Raw genomic sequence first — 16,746 nt, 5'->3', positions numbered from 1 at the left:
AATTCTTTTCATATTGGAATAATTGTTTGGGATAGACAGAAATGAACATGGTGCACCATGTTGGACTTTTCCACTAAATTTTTTGTAGAATTTAAAAAAAAAAAAAAAAAAAACCCTAACACAATGTATTTAATTACAAATGTCTTTATCTATCGTACTCATTTAATCAAAACAGACAACCAGAATCAATTCACGATAAATTCTAAATTATTTTCACTATGAATTGACTAAATGTATAAATGTATAAAAGTAGAGTTGATTTTTAATTATCATATTTATTCTATTACAATAATTTTTGCCTTGTGAAAAATTAAATGAATTTTTAATAGCATAATATTCTTTTATGGTTTGTATTGTAATTGTATTGTATCCATCCACCATCCAAGACTTCAATTATTGGATAATAAAAATCTAAAAAGATTAGGCATTGTCCACAGAAACAAGGCCCACCTTCAACCCCCAACATCCCAAACAACCCAAACCCACCACAAGGCCCAACCCAAGCCCAACAACCACCAATCCCCTCTCCCCATCCCCTTCAAAACCTCCTCACTCCCTCACTCTCTCTCTCTCTCCCTCTCTCTCTCAGACACACCACAATCTCTCTCCTCTCTTACTCCTCCCCTCCCACTCTCTCTCTCTACAATGGAGCCGTGGCTCGACGACTTAGCCGACGACCTCCAGAGTCTGAGCTTCACCTCCACCACAACCACCAACACCGCCACTGAAACCAAGCGCAGCACGAGCTCCGCCTCCGAATCCACCCCCACGGCTTCCGCCTCCTCCTCGGCGCGCATAGTCCCCCCGTCCCTCGTCTCCAAGCACCGACCCGCATCCTCCTCAGACCCTCTCTGGTCAGCCATCCACAAGATCCGATCCGAATCCCCGACCCAGCAGCTCTCCCTCTCCGACCTCAAATTCTCCGACCGCCTAGGCTCCGGGGACATCGGCTCCGTCTACTTAGCCGAGTTGAAGTCCGGCGGCGGGCCCCAAGGCCAGGGCGGGGGCGTATTTGCGGCGAAGGTGATGGACAAGAAGGAGCTGATCAGTCGGAGCAAGGAAGGGCGAGCGAGGACAGAGAGGGAAATATTGGAAATGCTGGACCATCCTTTTTTGCCCACGCTCTACGCGAGTATCGATGCGCCCAACTGGCTTTTTCTACTCACCGAGTTCTGCCCCGGCGGCGACCTCCACGTGCTCCGCCAGCGCCAGCCGCTCAAGCGCTTCGCCGAGCCTGCCGTCAGGTGCGCACGTTTAGCACTGGCTCTTCTTCTTCTTCTTCTTGACTGCATTAATGAACGATCATTTATTTCCTTTTTTAAATTTTGTTTTTTGATTTTATTTTTTTTCACTTGGTTTGAAAATAAAAATATAAAAAACGATTGGAGGGAGGGGATTTGTTTGATGCCATGCGTTTGCACGGTTCAGGCTTTTACTGACTCGCTGGGCCCGCACTCTAGGTTTACCTGTCAGTTGGTTGGTGGGGCCCACTGTCGTTTACCCGCGGTTTGGTAGATTTTGGGATTGGATTGAGTGAGCAAAGATTTACAGCGTGCTTGACGTACACTGGATTATTGTTAGAGGGCTGGGTAGTTTTCGGCTGCGGCCGAGTACACCTAAGCACGATAGTCTAGCTCCACCCTGAGATGCCAAGTGGCTCATTATGGGTTAAAAGCTTTGATGAAATTTTGACTCTTCTGTTCTTGTTTTTTAATATTTATTATTTTTGTGGTCGAAAACACATCTTATGTGCTTGAAAGGCCAATAATTACATGCACGTACAACAGCTCAGTAAGTTGAAGTCCAAGGCATCTTCCGCTTTTATCCTTTTCCTTTTTTTCTCTCGGAGTCCAAGGTATCAGTTGACAGGTGACATTTTTTTTTGGTTGAAATTAATATGTTACATCTACCGAGCGTGTAGCAATAAGGAACATTTTAGTTTTAGTGGTAGAATACTTATTTTATATTTACGAGAGCATGTGCCAATAGTATACTATCGCAGCTAAATAGTACGTAAAATATTAAGTATAATAAGTTTGGATGGTCAACCAACCAGTGGTTGGTAAATTATATATAACTACTGTTAGTTGAGCAATAAAAAGGCCTTAGATTTAAGGATGACCCTATAATTCGAGGGAGTAGTGTTTTTATATGTAATTAATTTATCATAAAGTTGCAAATAGACTTGGATAAACCTGAATTCAATGCCCTTTATAAGTTTGAAGACACTATAACCTGGTGCCCAACTAATAGATGAAATGATTAATGTTGGTTATGGTCTAAACTTGATGTCTTCTTCTCACTATTAAGGGACTTAGATGTAGTTGGTTGAGCAACAACCGTTGATTTTAAAATCAGAATCACTTTGATACCTAAAGACTGACCCATAATTTTAAGCCATGCTTGTTGTTTTTATGACATAAGATCAATGAGGGAGATTTAGTAAAATATTTATATAATCTTTATAGCAGCAATGACAATGAGGGTGTATATTTCTCTTTCGTGTTGATCTCTGGGATAGCTTTTGTTCCCTTCATGGACCAAACAGATCCCTGAAAATCTGAATTCAAGTATTGGGTTCAGTTAACTCCTTGCAGAATTTCTGGGTTCTTTTCCTTCAAGTAAGGACATCTCAAAATAGTGGCCCCCAATTTTATTTTTTGTTTAAATATTGCTTTTGGGCTTGTAGTTGAGAGTCCAGTGGTCTATGCCTGCTTTAATCAGCTTTTTCTGGCAATGAAATGTAAAAAGGAATGGTTGAGAAGTAAAAGGTGAAATATTGTTGTAGTAAGTAACCCAGAGATATTTATTCCTTATTTCCCTGCCAAGAATATGCTAAGCTTCTCTTCATCTTTTTCCCATACTCCAAAAGTACTCCCAACCAAAGCATATGATATAATTAAGAGCATGGGCCAGGGGACTTTGGGATTTAGGAAATAGGAAGGGCAACCAAGTTGTTCAACTCCTAGGTGTCATTTTACAAAGAAAATAATACACAAACAAAGTAGGTGAGGCAATGTGAACATAGAATTATTATTTCTGTATGCTTTGCAATTACTTGATGAATATGTGAATATGGAAAGTTCTTGTTGTGTGCCTTGCAATTATTGATGATGTATTTCTCATATGCTTAGACAAATTTGGAAAGAACACAAACCACATGGAGACAAACACAAAAGTGCTAATCTCATCAATCACCATTATGCAATTGCTTTTCACTATCAATTAGTTATATGCAGCATTAGGTGATGGTTGCAAATGCCCTTTTACATCATTGCAATTAATTGCTTGCATGTGTTTTGATAATGTTAGGAAGTGAAAGATAAAGGTAAGGAAGAAAGGTGAAATATATTTTCCTTCTTTTCCCCCCTCTATTATCTATTTTCTTACCAAGAAAAATGATGAGCTTCTCCTCATCTTTTTCCATTCCAAAAGTGCTCCCAATCAACCAAATTAAGAGTCTTGATGGGCGAGTGTACTTTTTTTAATATTTTTTGTGTCAAAGGTACGAAGGGGGAGGGGGATTTACTCACACACACGGGTGCCTAGGGACTTTGGCGTTTATGAAATAGGAAGGGTATGGGTCAGGTCAGTTGGTGCTAAGACAGAAAATTTTTGTATGGTTTGCAATTAATTGATGAATATATGTGAATATAGAAAGTTGTTGTGTGCCTTGGAATTGAATGATGATCCATTTCTCATGTGTTTAGACAAATTTGGAAATGCTACCAAAAACCACTTACATGTATTATGCACATGCTTTTCCCTATCAGTTAACATCAATTCTATGCAGCACTTGAGTTGGGCATAGTTGCAAATGCATTTGACTATCATCTGCATTTGCGTGTGTTGTGATCACAAAACCTTTGAGGTTTCGAATTGTTTTCACAAAACCGTTAGGATGTGTTAGTGTAATTTCACGAAAAACTTCAGGGCGTGTCAATGTAAAAGACACTACGTTTCAACTTTCATTGCTTGCCATTGCCAAACCAAATTCCAGTTAAATGCAGATAACTGAACAAAATGTTGGCTATATGTTGGCAGACTACAGTATAGGTTACAATAGAGATTATGTGGTTAGTTGTGTGTGTCCTATACCAAATCCCATGATATATTAGTTGAAGTAAAAGAAGATCCGTCCTTAAGATATTGTTAGAATATCAAAAGTATTTTATTATTATTTTTTATTATAATGGAATCAATCATAATGTAGTTGATTACTTTTTCATTAAAGAAATTAGGATTAATCATTAAATTTTCCCCAATGAACAAGTATTAACCATTATAGGATACTTATTATAATTTATGTCTTTTTAAGTGCTCCATAATCAACGGATTATGATATAACAAATCATGCGAGTTCATGATTAATTAGTAACATACTAACTGTTATTTTATCTCATGATTTATTAGGTTCTACGCATCAGAGGTGATTGTGGCTCTAGAGTACCTCCACATGATGGGAATTGTGTACCGTGATCTAAAGCCCGAAAACGTGTTAGTTCGATCGGATGGCCACATCATGCTTACGGATTTTGACCTCTCGTTAAAATGCGACGATTCTGCATCAACGGCTCAGATCATCTCTACTCAAAACACCCCAATTGCTGCACCACAGAAAGACTACTCACTTGATCCACCCCCATTTGCCTCATCTTCATGCATTCTTCCAAATTGTATAGTTCCTGCCGTGTCATGTTTCCACCCCAAAAGCAAGCGCAAGAAGAAGCAGGGCCTTCGAAATGGGCCCGAGTTTGTGTCCGAGCCCGTTGATGTCCGGTCCATGTCATTCGTTGGGACCCACGAGTACTTGGCCCCAGAGATTGTGTCCGGTGAGGGACACGGCAGTGCAGTGGACTGGTGGACATTAGGGATATTTATTTTTGAGCTATTTTATGGCGTGACACCCTTTAAGGGTGTGGACAATGAGCTAACCCTAGCTAACATTGTGGCTCGAGCCCTAGAACTTCCGAAAGAGCCCGTCGTGCCGGCCATGGCCAAGGACCTCATCTCACAACTGTTGATCAAGGACCCAGCTAGGCGACTGGGATCGTTGATGGGTGCATCGGCAATCAAGCGGCACCCATTTTTTCAAGGGGTTAATTGGGCATTGTTGAGATGTACACCTCCACCCTTTATTCCCCCACCATTTACCAGACGAGTTGTATCTGATCAGACGTGTCCTGAGAAAATGGAATATTATTAGTCACAAAACAAATAAATAAGAGATATATATTGCACACTTCAACCCTCCTCGCAAAGACTTTTCATCTCACATGTTGACAAAAAATAAGAACAAATTTTGCACTATTCTTTTTGGTCAACATGAGTAAGGGATTTGAGCTTTGCGCATTTTTTAACACCCGAAAGAGAAATATCACTAAACTAAGAACACGTTGGTATAAAATTCAACATTATTACGACATTATTGCAATAAATGTTTTCTTGCCCCGACATTCTAGCATTATATGTTTTCAATTGGACAGGTCTTTTTCAATAACAAAAGTTTCATTTTCATCACTATTATCTCAATAATTGAAAAAATGAATTAATAATCCCTATCCAAAAATTTAGCCTAATTTATGTGACTAGTTGTGGTTCGGCAATTTTTTTCAATAGAACTCTCCTTCAAACCGACATGTAATAAAGTCAGAATATTTCCTAGTCAGTGTTGGAAGAAGCCTCGGATTCCGACAATATGAACTTAAACAAATGATATTGACTTTGGAAGGCTAAATAAATATACGGCTGGCATTGGCTGTCCACAAGATCAAGAGGCCCCCCCCCGGTGGCCGGCGGAGCCATTGGATTTGGAGCGTTTCAGTGTTGGGCATGTGTTGGATGGCGAAATTGGAGGGCTTGATTTGAAAAATTTGTGTGTTTGCTTGTGGAGGCCATGCCCCTTCCCACGTGCAGTGTTTCATTTGGAGGAAGAAGGTAGGGTTGGGTGGCAAGTTTTTTTGAGAGCTACCTCCTCTTCTTAAGAGAACCTCACATGATGTTCTTTTGGTTGCTTGCCAAGTTTCAATCCTCACCAATAATCTTTTATTTCTTCACAATGAGTAATTTCTACTTTTGTTTTGCATCTCCCAATTCTTTTTTTTTTATTTTCTAAATTAGCTGATGAGAGATGTGATCAAAGTAAAAAAGTAACACTCGATTGGAAAATGACATCTTAACTGTACTCCTTTTTTACACCATTAAAAAAATAATAATTTAGTTTGGAATTTGACTTTGCTAGTATCACATTAATTAGTTTTCCAAAAAAAAAAAATATTGAAATAGAAAGAGGCTTGTAACTCAAATGATTAAGAGCATTTACCTATGCACTTACCTATGCACCTGAGGTTCTAAGTTCGATTCATTCCTGTTTCAAATATCACTTGTATAAAAATAAAAAAAACAACACAAAATGTTTGAAGTTTAGTAATTTTTGAGTAATAATATGAATACAAAATTGTGTAGATTTTAGGATTGTTTTTAAGTCACAACTTGTAATCTTGTATCACGAGCATTTTAGTCACCATATATGCGAACGGGGACTTCTCATAGACTCAAGGGAATCAAGACTAAAGTGTAGAGTTAAGATTTGACTTGGGAGGGAGCCCAAGACACATAATTATACATAAATGGTTGTATGTAAAATTTACTCATAAGTGACGAGACCGAACTATGATAAGCTTTTCGATGTAGGTTAGAGGGTAAAGCTTTTTTTTTTTTTTTTTTTTTTTCTGGGGGCAGAAATAGAGAGTAAAGTTTTGGTTCTGGGAATCTAAATAAAAATGGATCATGGTATAGGCCCAAAAGGCCCAATTCTTCCAACCAAGTAAAGGATTAAACAAGGTAGGCCCACTCTTTAGCTAAACCAGACCACAGGCCCAATAGAATATGTGCTCTAGTCATTGAACCGGAAACAATCTGGTTCGCTGCCCGGTTCGGCCAATTTCGAAAGCTTTCTTCTTTTCACAGATTCGAGCCAATTGCGAAAAGCCTGATTTTCACGCGAACAATTCAAAGCTTCGTCCTTTGAAGCTCTACTGTTTCAGTGTGATTGCAGTCTTTCGTCTCGAGCAAAAAACCCTAGGAGCAAGCAAACATGGGGGAAACTGAGAACGGAAAAACCCTAGCAACAGACGTAGAGGAACCCCAGAACGGAAAGCACGTAGCAACAGACGCGGTGGAGCCTCAGAGCGGCAACGCAAGCTCTGCCGTAGCGGAGAGCGAGGAGGAGCCCCTGGTGGGTCCGGGCCCAGCCCCTCGCTCTCGGCCCAAGCGGCCTCTCCAGTTCGAGCATGCCTACCTCGACGCCCTTCCCTCTGCTCAAATGTATGCGTTGATTTTAGTCCTCTATGAGTTTATGGATTGTTTTTTTGGTCCAAATTGTACTTTCAGTTTGGAATTTCAGTGATTGTAGATAGAAAATTCTGTTTTAGTTTCAGCATATAGGTTAGAAAATGTACTTGCTTTGATTTGGCTCCATACAGTCCCTAAACCCCCTAAACCCTAAGAAACTCAGCTCATGTCAATTAAGAAATCCCATGTTTTATCTGTATTTCTTTTCCTTTAAACTCATGTTTATTTTTCTGGCGTGACAAACAGGTATGAGAAAAGTTATATGCACCGTGACGTGGTTACACATGTTGCTGTGTCTTCGGCGGAATTTGTTGTAACTGGAAGTGTTGATGGTAATAATACTAACTTCTAAGATATTGTTTTTGCAAGTCCTGAAATCGCTTCTTAGTCTGCCCTCTGTATTGTGCATGTTATTTGCTACTTTTTCATTTGTTGCATAGTTTAAAATAATGAATTGGCTAATAGCTATGTGTCATACGTTAATTTTGGAATGGCTTGTTGAGATTCTATCAGGAAGTTCTTTGCTTTCCCAAGGTTTTAGTATTCTGGGATAGTTTCCAATTTATTACGGTTGTGTTAATGCAGAATATATACAAACCATACTAGTAACATCATTACTGGCCGCATTCACATTGGTGAGCATGTGGCTACTGTAAGGAGTTTTGCATATATTCTACTAGTATATATATGTCTCTATAAGAAGGGAAAGAAGATGCATTAGCCTATTTCTACTCCTATCTATATTAGGTCATTTAATTTTTTATTTATTTATAAAGTGGAATGAAAGCAATGCATTGTAGAAGAAGTGTGTGTTTCAGTCAAATAGGGTTTGCATAGCTAGCATATTATGTCAATAGTGACATGCTGAAGTATCATGGAATGTAGTTTCCGACTTTCCTAAGTGTGCGATGCATATAAGTTTCCTTCTGCCACAAGAATAGTATTGCAGTGAAGCTCCAATCTGAATTTATATTTATTTCCCTGTAACTAGATGCAATCTAATTTATAGTACTGCCCACACTGGAAACTTGATGCATATTACTCCTAGGGCATTTTGATACAGATAATTTTGGTTGTTCTTCAGTTCGTAATTTGCTTAAATGAGTATGACTCCATTATTTCTCACTTGTTTCATCTTTTGTCACCAGGACATTTGAAGTTTTGGAAGAAGAAGGCTATTGGCATTGAGTTTGCAAAGCATTTTAGGTCCCACCTGGGTCCAATTGAAGGCCTCGCTGTGAGTTCTTCCTTCTTTCATTACTACATGTGTACCAATGCCCTATGTTACTTTTAGATTGATTACTGCTTTGGTACTAAATACAAAATGGGATGATTCTGAACATGGAATCAAACCTAGTTTGTCCTTATAGAACTGAATGCATATGCTGTGGAATCTTACTTCCATATAGATTCCTGCCTTGATTCTGAATTATTTTTATTCTGAATGTTGGCACTCATTGGAACACATAAAAGTTGAATATAGATCTCCTGTTGTAGTTTGTGGCTGCAACTTGGGATTTCTGAATTTTCTGCGTAAAGACATAAGACCTGAATACGTGAATAGGTTGCATCAATCAAAGTTAGCTGAAATGCTAGCTCTCTTAATTGATAAGGTATGGTTTATCTATTTCTAATCCTGCTTGATAGGGGATGTGTTGTCACACATACAAGCTCTGTATGTACAGTTTACAGTGTAGCAAAATAGTGGTCATCCATTTATTCCTTGGATGCTGAATCCAATTTTATTTTTCATTGATAGTTTTTGTGCTAAATAAAATGACTTTTGATATTGTGTGCTCTAATTTTGGACCCTGAGGCCTTGTTTGGTGGCTCGGCCGGGACTGTATTGGAATTGAGTCCAAGCCTGTCCTTATGAGTCCCTTCCCTCTAAATGTGACTTGTAAGACAATATGTTGGACTGTTGTCCAATTTATAAGTCCACTCCCAGGATGTATAAGTTCACAGCCAGGAGATTAGTCCAATTTAATTGAATAGTCCATTCCAGGTCGAGCCACCAAACGAGGCCTGAAGATATTGAAAAATGTGTGTCCATAACTAATGTTTAGTTCTTCATATATAGTGGACTTGCAAATGTTTCGTGTTGTTCCTAATGTTCATGGCATATACAAGAGATACATCTCAACATGTGTGTGTTGATATGTGAGGATATTTCGGGGTTTTGTATTGATTCAGTTTATGGCACACCTATTTGTTTGGGCGAGGCAACCTACCTTTTTGCACACCTATATGTTTGTGTGTTTTGTATATAGTTGTCAAATCATCCTGTTATTGCAGTCATCAACCATGACTTGTTCAGCTATGCAGGTTAGTGTTGATGGTTTGCTTTGCTGTACAATTTCAAATGACCACTCTGTGAAGATATATGATGTAGTCAATTATGATATGATGGTCATGATTCGAACACGTTTTGTTCCTGGTGCTGTTGAGTGGGTCTACAAACAAGGGGATGTCAAAGCCAGGCTTGCCATCAGTGATAGAAACTCGTCATTTGTACACATTTTTGATGCACGAGCTGGTACAAATGAACCAATAATCTCTAGAGAGGTATGTTGCAGCGTTGGAAGGGGCCTTTTTTTTCCTGCAAAGTTCTATTGTTTATTAGAAAAATATGTACGTAGGTTAAATAAGTTGAACCCCCAATTTTATTTTTTATATTCCATTCCTCAGATACACTTGGGCCCAGTGAAAGTTATGAGGTATAATCCTGTATTTGATACAGTGATTTCAGCTGATCAACAGGGAATAATTGAGTATTGGAGTCCTGCTACGCTTGAGTTTCCAGAGGATGGGTATGTGCTCTTTGGCATGTTAATAAAATAATTGTCCTTTATCACCATGTTATAGATAATCTGTAGAAATACATCAACTTTTATAAGGAAAACTATACGAGGGAGGTTCATATGATATTTGGCAGCAGCACTCGAAATTTCTGTGTAGCTTGGTTTGGTTAGAAAATTGGGTAACACTAAAGTTCTATAGTTGCAGTCAGAGCAGATAAATTTACCAATTATTGATTACTTTTATCAAAGCCGAATATAACTGAGCACATCTTTTTAGAGAGTAGAGACTACTTGTGCACATTCAACATGTGCTGCTGTTCAGGACATTGGTGGTGATTATTTTTTGCTTGCATGGTTTTGTGCTCTGTTCTCTTTTGTCTCATTAGCATAAAAATAACACCAATCTGATTAGTTATATTCTTGAATGGATCACTATCAGGTATTTAATTTGTCCACTTCCTAATAGACATGGATGTGTAACTGTAGTGCTTTCATGTGGTGCTTGCAGGGTGAAGTTTAGAGTGAAAAGTGACACCAGTCTTTTTGAATTCTTGAAATGCAAAACTACTGTTTCTTCTATTGAGGTACCATATGCAATGCATCTCATAAGCATTTACGCCTAGAAGTTGATTTTTGACTCTTTCAAGCTTTAAATTCTCATGGTGAACTCATTCTATTTGCATGATTAGAGAAAGCTTAAACTTGTCTATTGTTTTCTTTCATTTTTGTTAAAATACTTTTTTGGCTCTTCAGATTAGCCCGGATGGTAAGCAGTTTTCAATTACATCGCCTGATCGCAGGATACGTGTATTTTGGTTTAGCACGGGTAAATTGCGACGAGTCTATGATGAATCTCTTGAGGTAACAATTTGTTACATTGATTGTTTTTTATAATTATTTTAGTTTTTCATGTTTTTGAAAAATAATTTGGTTTTTAGACACTGTTATTGATCAAGTATCTTGTGCTGATTAGGTGGCCCAAGATCTCCAAAGAAGTGATGTGCCTTTGTACCAACTGGAAGCTATTGACTTTGGGCGAAGAATGGCTGTTGAGAAGGAAATTGAGAAAACAGAATCTGCCCCACAGCCAAATGCAGTTTTTGATGAAAGCTCAAATTTTCTCATATATGCGACTCTCCTTGGGATAAAAGTAAGATAATACTGTCATGTAATTGGGTTGCACTACACCCCATCACCTCCCTCTTACTTCTTCGTCTTAAAATTAAAAATAAAAACTAATTCATCCTTTTTATTTTGTTGCGAATTTCTAGGTGGTAAATTTACACACTAATAAAGTTGCCCGAATTCTTGGAAAAGTGGAAAATAATGATAGGTTTTTGAGAATTGCCTTATATCAAGGTGACAGAAGCAGTAAAAAAGTCAGAAAAATTCCTGCAGCTGCAGCAAATGTGAATGAAAGCAAAGAGCCTTTGACGGATCCCACTCTCATATGTTGTGCTTTCAAGAAACATAGAATCTATCTGTTCAGGTACTAAATACTTACAAAAACTTGTAGGACACTTGTGTGGGATTGGTGTTTTCTTTTAAGCATGTATTTTTGGCTTATTTATGTTAAGATTTCAGAGTGATGGACCAGCGACCCACTACTAATTGGTCTAACACTGATACGGTCCCTAATTTAATCACCCGTATAGTCTGGCATGTATGGGGCTTTATACAAAAGGCCTCAATGTTAATAGTAGTGGAACCACACACTTATATATTATATTATATTATTTCAAGTTTCCAATTGGTATTTTTACAATCTTCAACAATTTAGCTGTTAGCATATTATTTCATGGCTGATGATGATCAGATGCCCAAGTTATTATTGGCCGTACATTATTACATGGCTGAATTTTTGTAGCCTAGATTTGCGCTTGGTAGAAAACATGATGATGGTAGAAGTCTTAAGAATGAAGAAATTGGGTTATGATTTAGGATCATTTGATTGATGTGTTTATGTAGCTACTGTGGGATGCATATTTTGCTCTTTAATGTGATATTTCTCCTCAGTAATATCAAGATGACCCTTACAGTTGACTACTTTATATGATGGAGTTGGTTCACTGTGATTCTACATTTTTTTATTGGTCCGATCTGACTTCTTTGAGTTCTGATCAGTCAGAGAGAACCAGAGGAGCCTGAAGATGCAACTAAGGGAAGAGATATATTCAATGAAAAGCCTCCTGCTGATGAACTCTTGGCTGCATCAGATATTGGCAAATCAGTCACAACATCTCTTCCTGACAATGTGGTGAGTTTACTTACTCCTGTGTATCTTGGATGTGATGCTTTTCTCATCCATTTTTCGTAATTTTGTAAAGAATAAAGCTTGAGTTTCTTATAATCTAGTGAAATTTATAAAATTCAAATTAAAATGGTACACTGCATAATCTATATATATAAAGCAAAAGGCAGAGAATGGTGAAACATTCAAAATACCAGAAAATACCATTGGTTAATGCAAACATTAAGAATTGAAATTATTAATTAAATGAGGATGATATGGTAAATTCATACTTTTTCATATTAAAAAAATTTAAAATTAAAAGAAAAATCAAATAATGGATCCCCTTTTTATGGAACACAACTACCCATTATATTTTTTAATTCTAAAATAAATTTTAAAATTTAAAAAAAAAGCCTCTCGCAGGCACGGAAGCGCGTGCGGAGAGGCTAGTAAAATCATAAGAAAAGAACTTGGTAAAGTCCTTTTTGTTCTCTTTTCTTACTATGCTGTTGTCCTCGAATTATAAAGAGAAGGGGAGAGTAAAAGGATAGAAAGAAAAGTGGAAAGATGGGTTTTGCATGTGTTTTTTACTATGCATATTTGATTTTCCCCCTGTTTCTTGACATGATGTCATTCTCAATTTAGAAAAAGAAGGAAAAATAAAAGGAGAGGATAATATCAGACTTATTTGGTTCTGTTCTTTTGCAAGACATACAATAAGGAATCAACAATGCATTTCAAAACTGCACATTACATATTGAGAATGACACATTACTTACTACTAGAAAACGCATTTCTTGACTCATTACACATTTATTGACACATTACTTATTACTACTAAAGAAAACGCATGTTGAAATGTACAGCTAGAATTTCACCTTGATTTTCTTAAGTGGACAAAAATAATGCTCCTCTTTTGAAGAGGAAAGTTTTTTTTGAAATAAGTAATGCAAGGAGTGTTATTGAATGCATTCTCAATAAGTACACATTATGCATTTCAAAAGAAAACTACATATCACTTATTTCGAAAAACTTTCCTCTTCAAAAGAGGAGCATTATTTTTGTCCACTTAAAAAAATCAAGGTGAAATTCTAGCTGTACATTTCAACATGCGTTTTCTTTTTGTTATGGTTCAATTTTATATTATTTTTTGAGTTAGAATGTAATTACTAAGTAGATGAACAAAATACCTAAATTATTAGTGGAAGGGCAATTTTGTGTCCTGTTATCTTTTCTAGATATGTGAGTTTTCCATCTTTGTCAATTATTTTTAGTAAAAAGTATATAAAATCACTGTTTTTTTTAACCTTGTATAAAATGAATAAATTCACGCTTTCTGGTTTGTCATAGGTGCCTAACTTTTCCTTCTCCTCTCTTATTATTATTTTTCCAGATTTTGCATACTACGATGGGTGACGTACACATGAAATTGTATCCAGAGGAATGCCCTAAAACTGTGGAGAACTTCACAACACACTGCCGGAATGGCTATTATGATAACCTCATATTTCATCGAGTGATCAAAGGTTTCATGATACAAACAGGAGATCCTTTAGGAGATGGTACTGGTGGGCAATCTATTTGGGGAAGGGAGTTTGAAGATGAGTTTCACAAAAGGTAATTATAGCTATATTCATAGACAGAATTATAGCATTACATGAGATAGTAATGAAGTCAAAATTTCTGCTTTCTTGTTATTATAATTCTTTGGCTGAAATACATTGATGTAAATTGTAATGTCTGTGTTCCTGCAGTTTACGACATGACAGGCCTTTCACTGTATCGATGGCAAATGCGGGAGAGAACACAAATGGATCTCAATTTTTTATCACCACGGTGGCTACTCCTTGGCTTGACAACAAGCACACAGTTTTTGGCAGAGTTATCAAGGGAATGGATGTCGTGCAGGTATTGTTGAGCTTTAACTTCCATGTTTTTCATCTGCATGTGCAGTCCTTTCTTTTAAAATGCCTGGAAAATATTTATTGAATATGTCACTATTACAATGATAGCGTTCTGTACCTTAACTCCTCATTCATGGCTAGTATGACGTACCCCAGTGTGACTAGCATCTGATAATCTTACTGCTGGCAGGCTATAGAGAAAGTGAAGACAGACAGGGGAGACAGGCCCCAAGTAGATGTGAAAATTCTAAATGTTACTGTCCCTAAGTCTTAAAATTCTCCCTTCTGATGATCTTCCGTTGGAAAATGGTTGGCGGTCGTTTTGTTGAACCTTGCCTGTAAAAGATTGCACTCAGGTAAAGCCTTGTTTTATTATCCATTTTTCATCTGTGCTCACCCTCTGGTTATTTTTGGCTGCCTTATGCAAACACTCTTAATATAAGGGTGGGCCGTTCGTTTACTTGTTTTTACTGCTGCAAATGGTGTTTTTACTGGGATTACTTAGCAAGTTTTTACTTGTTCAGGGGGGAAAAGAAAAGAACCTTTATATGGTCTATGTTTTGGTACGATCGCCTATCAATCATGAAGAAGTTGAGCATGTATTATGTGGGACTGCTTCCAAGTCGGAAAAACATTCTTCTACTTGGTTGCTTGTAACTTCACTTATTCTGAAGTTTGATTAGTTGCTACTGTGTTCCTTGTTAACCCTTGTTTTTGGAGTGATTTTAGCCAATTTGAAGTTTCATCATTTGTAGATTGTTGATTTCTTTCAACTCAAAGGCTATGCTCCCTTGGACTTGCACACCTTGTGTTTACTAAGCTCAGTCTGTTAGGGGTCTTGAATCAGCGACTGTATTTTTTTTTTACTGTAAGCTTAATTATTATTTTTTCCCCTAATCTCACATTGGCTCCTCAAACCCAATTTGTTTTACTTTATTCTTTGAACTTTATTTTTGTGTCACGCTTTGCTTATTTCCGTCAACTCTGTCAAATAATCCGTTAAATTTAGTGTAGGTGGGTCTCACTTTTTTGCTTATGTGTAAACTGCGCCACGTAGACAAAAATAGAAAAAGAAAAAGGCATTTTAAATAATGTTAAAAGAAATAATAAATTAACTTTAAAAATTAAAATAAAATAAAAGCTAAAAACAAATTAAACAAAAAAAAATAGAAAAATAGAAAAATAGAAAAACTTTACTGGACGGTCCAGGACCCAAACTAATGAATTCAAATCCCCTCTCAAATTTCAAGCAAGTACTTCTCTTAATCAAGACACTATTTTTTAAAGTGATCCTGTGGCGTTGTTTTAAGTGTTTTCATTTTCGTATCCTTTAGATCTTGTTGCAATGAATTTGATAGTCTGGATATGAATTTACAAAGCCAGTTTGAACTTTTATTTCATCCAAAGCTGTCTTCAATCAGAAAAATATCAGAGGACTTGGAACATTATCAAAATATGTTTCGAACTGATTGGAAGATCAGTGGTTTTCTAGAAGAATGCCACAAGCAAATTCTTTTTTAGGAGTTCGTTGCAATTTCAATCAGGGGTTAAAAGCAGGTCCTCTACACTGGAGAGTTAAAATAATTCTTTAGATTTATGTAAATTTTAGAGACTCACTTATATGTTGTACTTTATTTTGTCAAGTTTTTGATGTAGTTTTTTTACATTCTTCAAATTTTCTGACATTAGTTTGGTAAATTGCCAAAATCTAAGGGGAAACGATATGCAAGAGGCATGAAGCTCAAGTGATTAACAATAATTAACCCTGCACTCGAGATTCTGTGTTCAAATTCTCCTCCCCTAATATCGCTTGTATATAAAAATAAAAACCAATATATATCTAAGGTAGTGGAGTTGCAAGATCACGCATGATATATTTAACTTAATTGATGCTATCTCCATCCAATCACGCTCCGTCATGTGGAATTCTTATCACACGTGGCAAAATGTGATTGGTTGAGAATAGTAAAACAATACTATCCTCGTAATATACAAGGGGAGCTGATTTTCCCACTCCCATTTTCTCCACATACACCCCCTTTTGCTTTTTAATACTTTTTGATCAATTTTTGTTTTTTTTGTTCTTTCTCTTTCCTATTCTACTCTTACCTTACATTAATTTCTTTTTACTTCATTTTTATATTATTTCTTTTTCTTTAGACATGGTGGGCAATAGTGATTTGAGTGGAATGACAAAGTTTAGTAATCATTCTAATTCTCAAGATATAATGCATGGTACGTTTAATTTCTTACTTAATATAACATTATCAATTATTAGCAGTGTTTCTTACTAAGATATTATGCTTAATAGGCATTTTTCTAGGTAGGAGTGGAACTTTGGGTTGTCAATACAAGAATGGGAAAATTCTTGAGAGTTTATGATCATGTTTTGTTTTTGTTTCTAGGTAAGTATCTTTGTTGGGTAATGGGTAGTGACGGAGCCACCATGGGGTCT

General features: G+C 36.9%; 2 protein-coding genes across 2 annotated transcripts; both read left to right on the top strand.

Moving 5' to 3' along the window:
• Positions 1 to 551: 551 nt before the first annotated feature.
• Positions 552 to 5,261, top strand: LOC110746155 (Protein kinase superfamily protein). The gene is made up of 2 exons (XM_021946372.2): positions 552 to 1,244; positions 4,414 to 5,261. Exons 1-2 carry the CDS (start codon positions 646 to 648, stop codon positions 5,204 to 5,206), a joined length of 1,392 nt encoding a protein of 463 aa, XP_021802064.2. The 5' UTR covers positions 552 to 645; the 3' UTR covers positions 5,207 to 5,261.
• Positions 5,262 to 6,967: 1,706 nt separating this feature from the next.
• On the top strand, positions 6,968 to 15,239 carry CYP71 (cyclophilin71). The gene is made up of 14 exons (XM_021946370.2): positions 6,968 to 7,326; positions 7,600 to 7,685; positions 8,502 to 8,590; positions 9,679 to 9,918; positions 10,042 to 10,163; positions 10,663 to 10,738; positions 10,908 to 11,015; positions 11,128 to 11,304; positions 11,426 to 11,643; positions 12,279 to 12,411; positions 13,781 to 14,004; positions 14,142 to 14,295; positions 14,482 to 14,647; positions 14,816 to 15,239. The coding sequence occupies exons 1-13, from the start codon at positions 7,097 to 7,099 to the stop codon at positions 14,563 to 14,565; spliced, it is 1,941 nt and encodes a 646-aa protein (XP_021802062.1). The 5' UTR covers positions 6,968 to 7,096; the 3' UTR covers positions 14,566 to 14,647; positions 14,816 to 15,239.
• The last annotated feature ends 1,507 nt before the right edge of the window (positions 15,240 to 16,746 follow it).

Source organism: Prunus avium, chromosome 6 (assembly GCF_965620075.1).
Source record: "Prunus avium chromosome 6, drPruAviu1.hap1.1, whole genome shotgun sequence".
Classification (NCBI taxonomy): Eukaryota; Viridiplantae; Streptophyta; class Magnoliopsida; order Rosales; family Rosaceae; genus Prunus; species Prunus avium.
The sequence above is the reverse complement of the archived record's forward strand: the minus strand, read 5'-3'. Positions and strand labels throughout refer to the sequence as shown.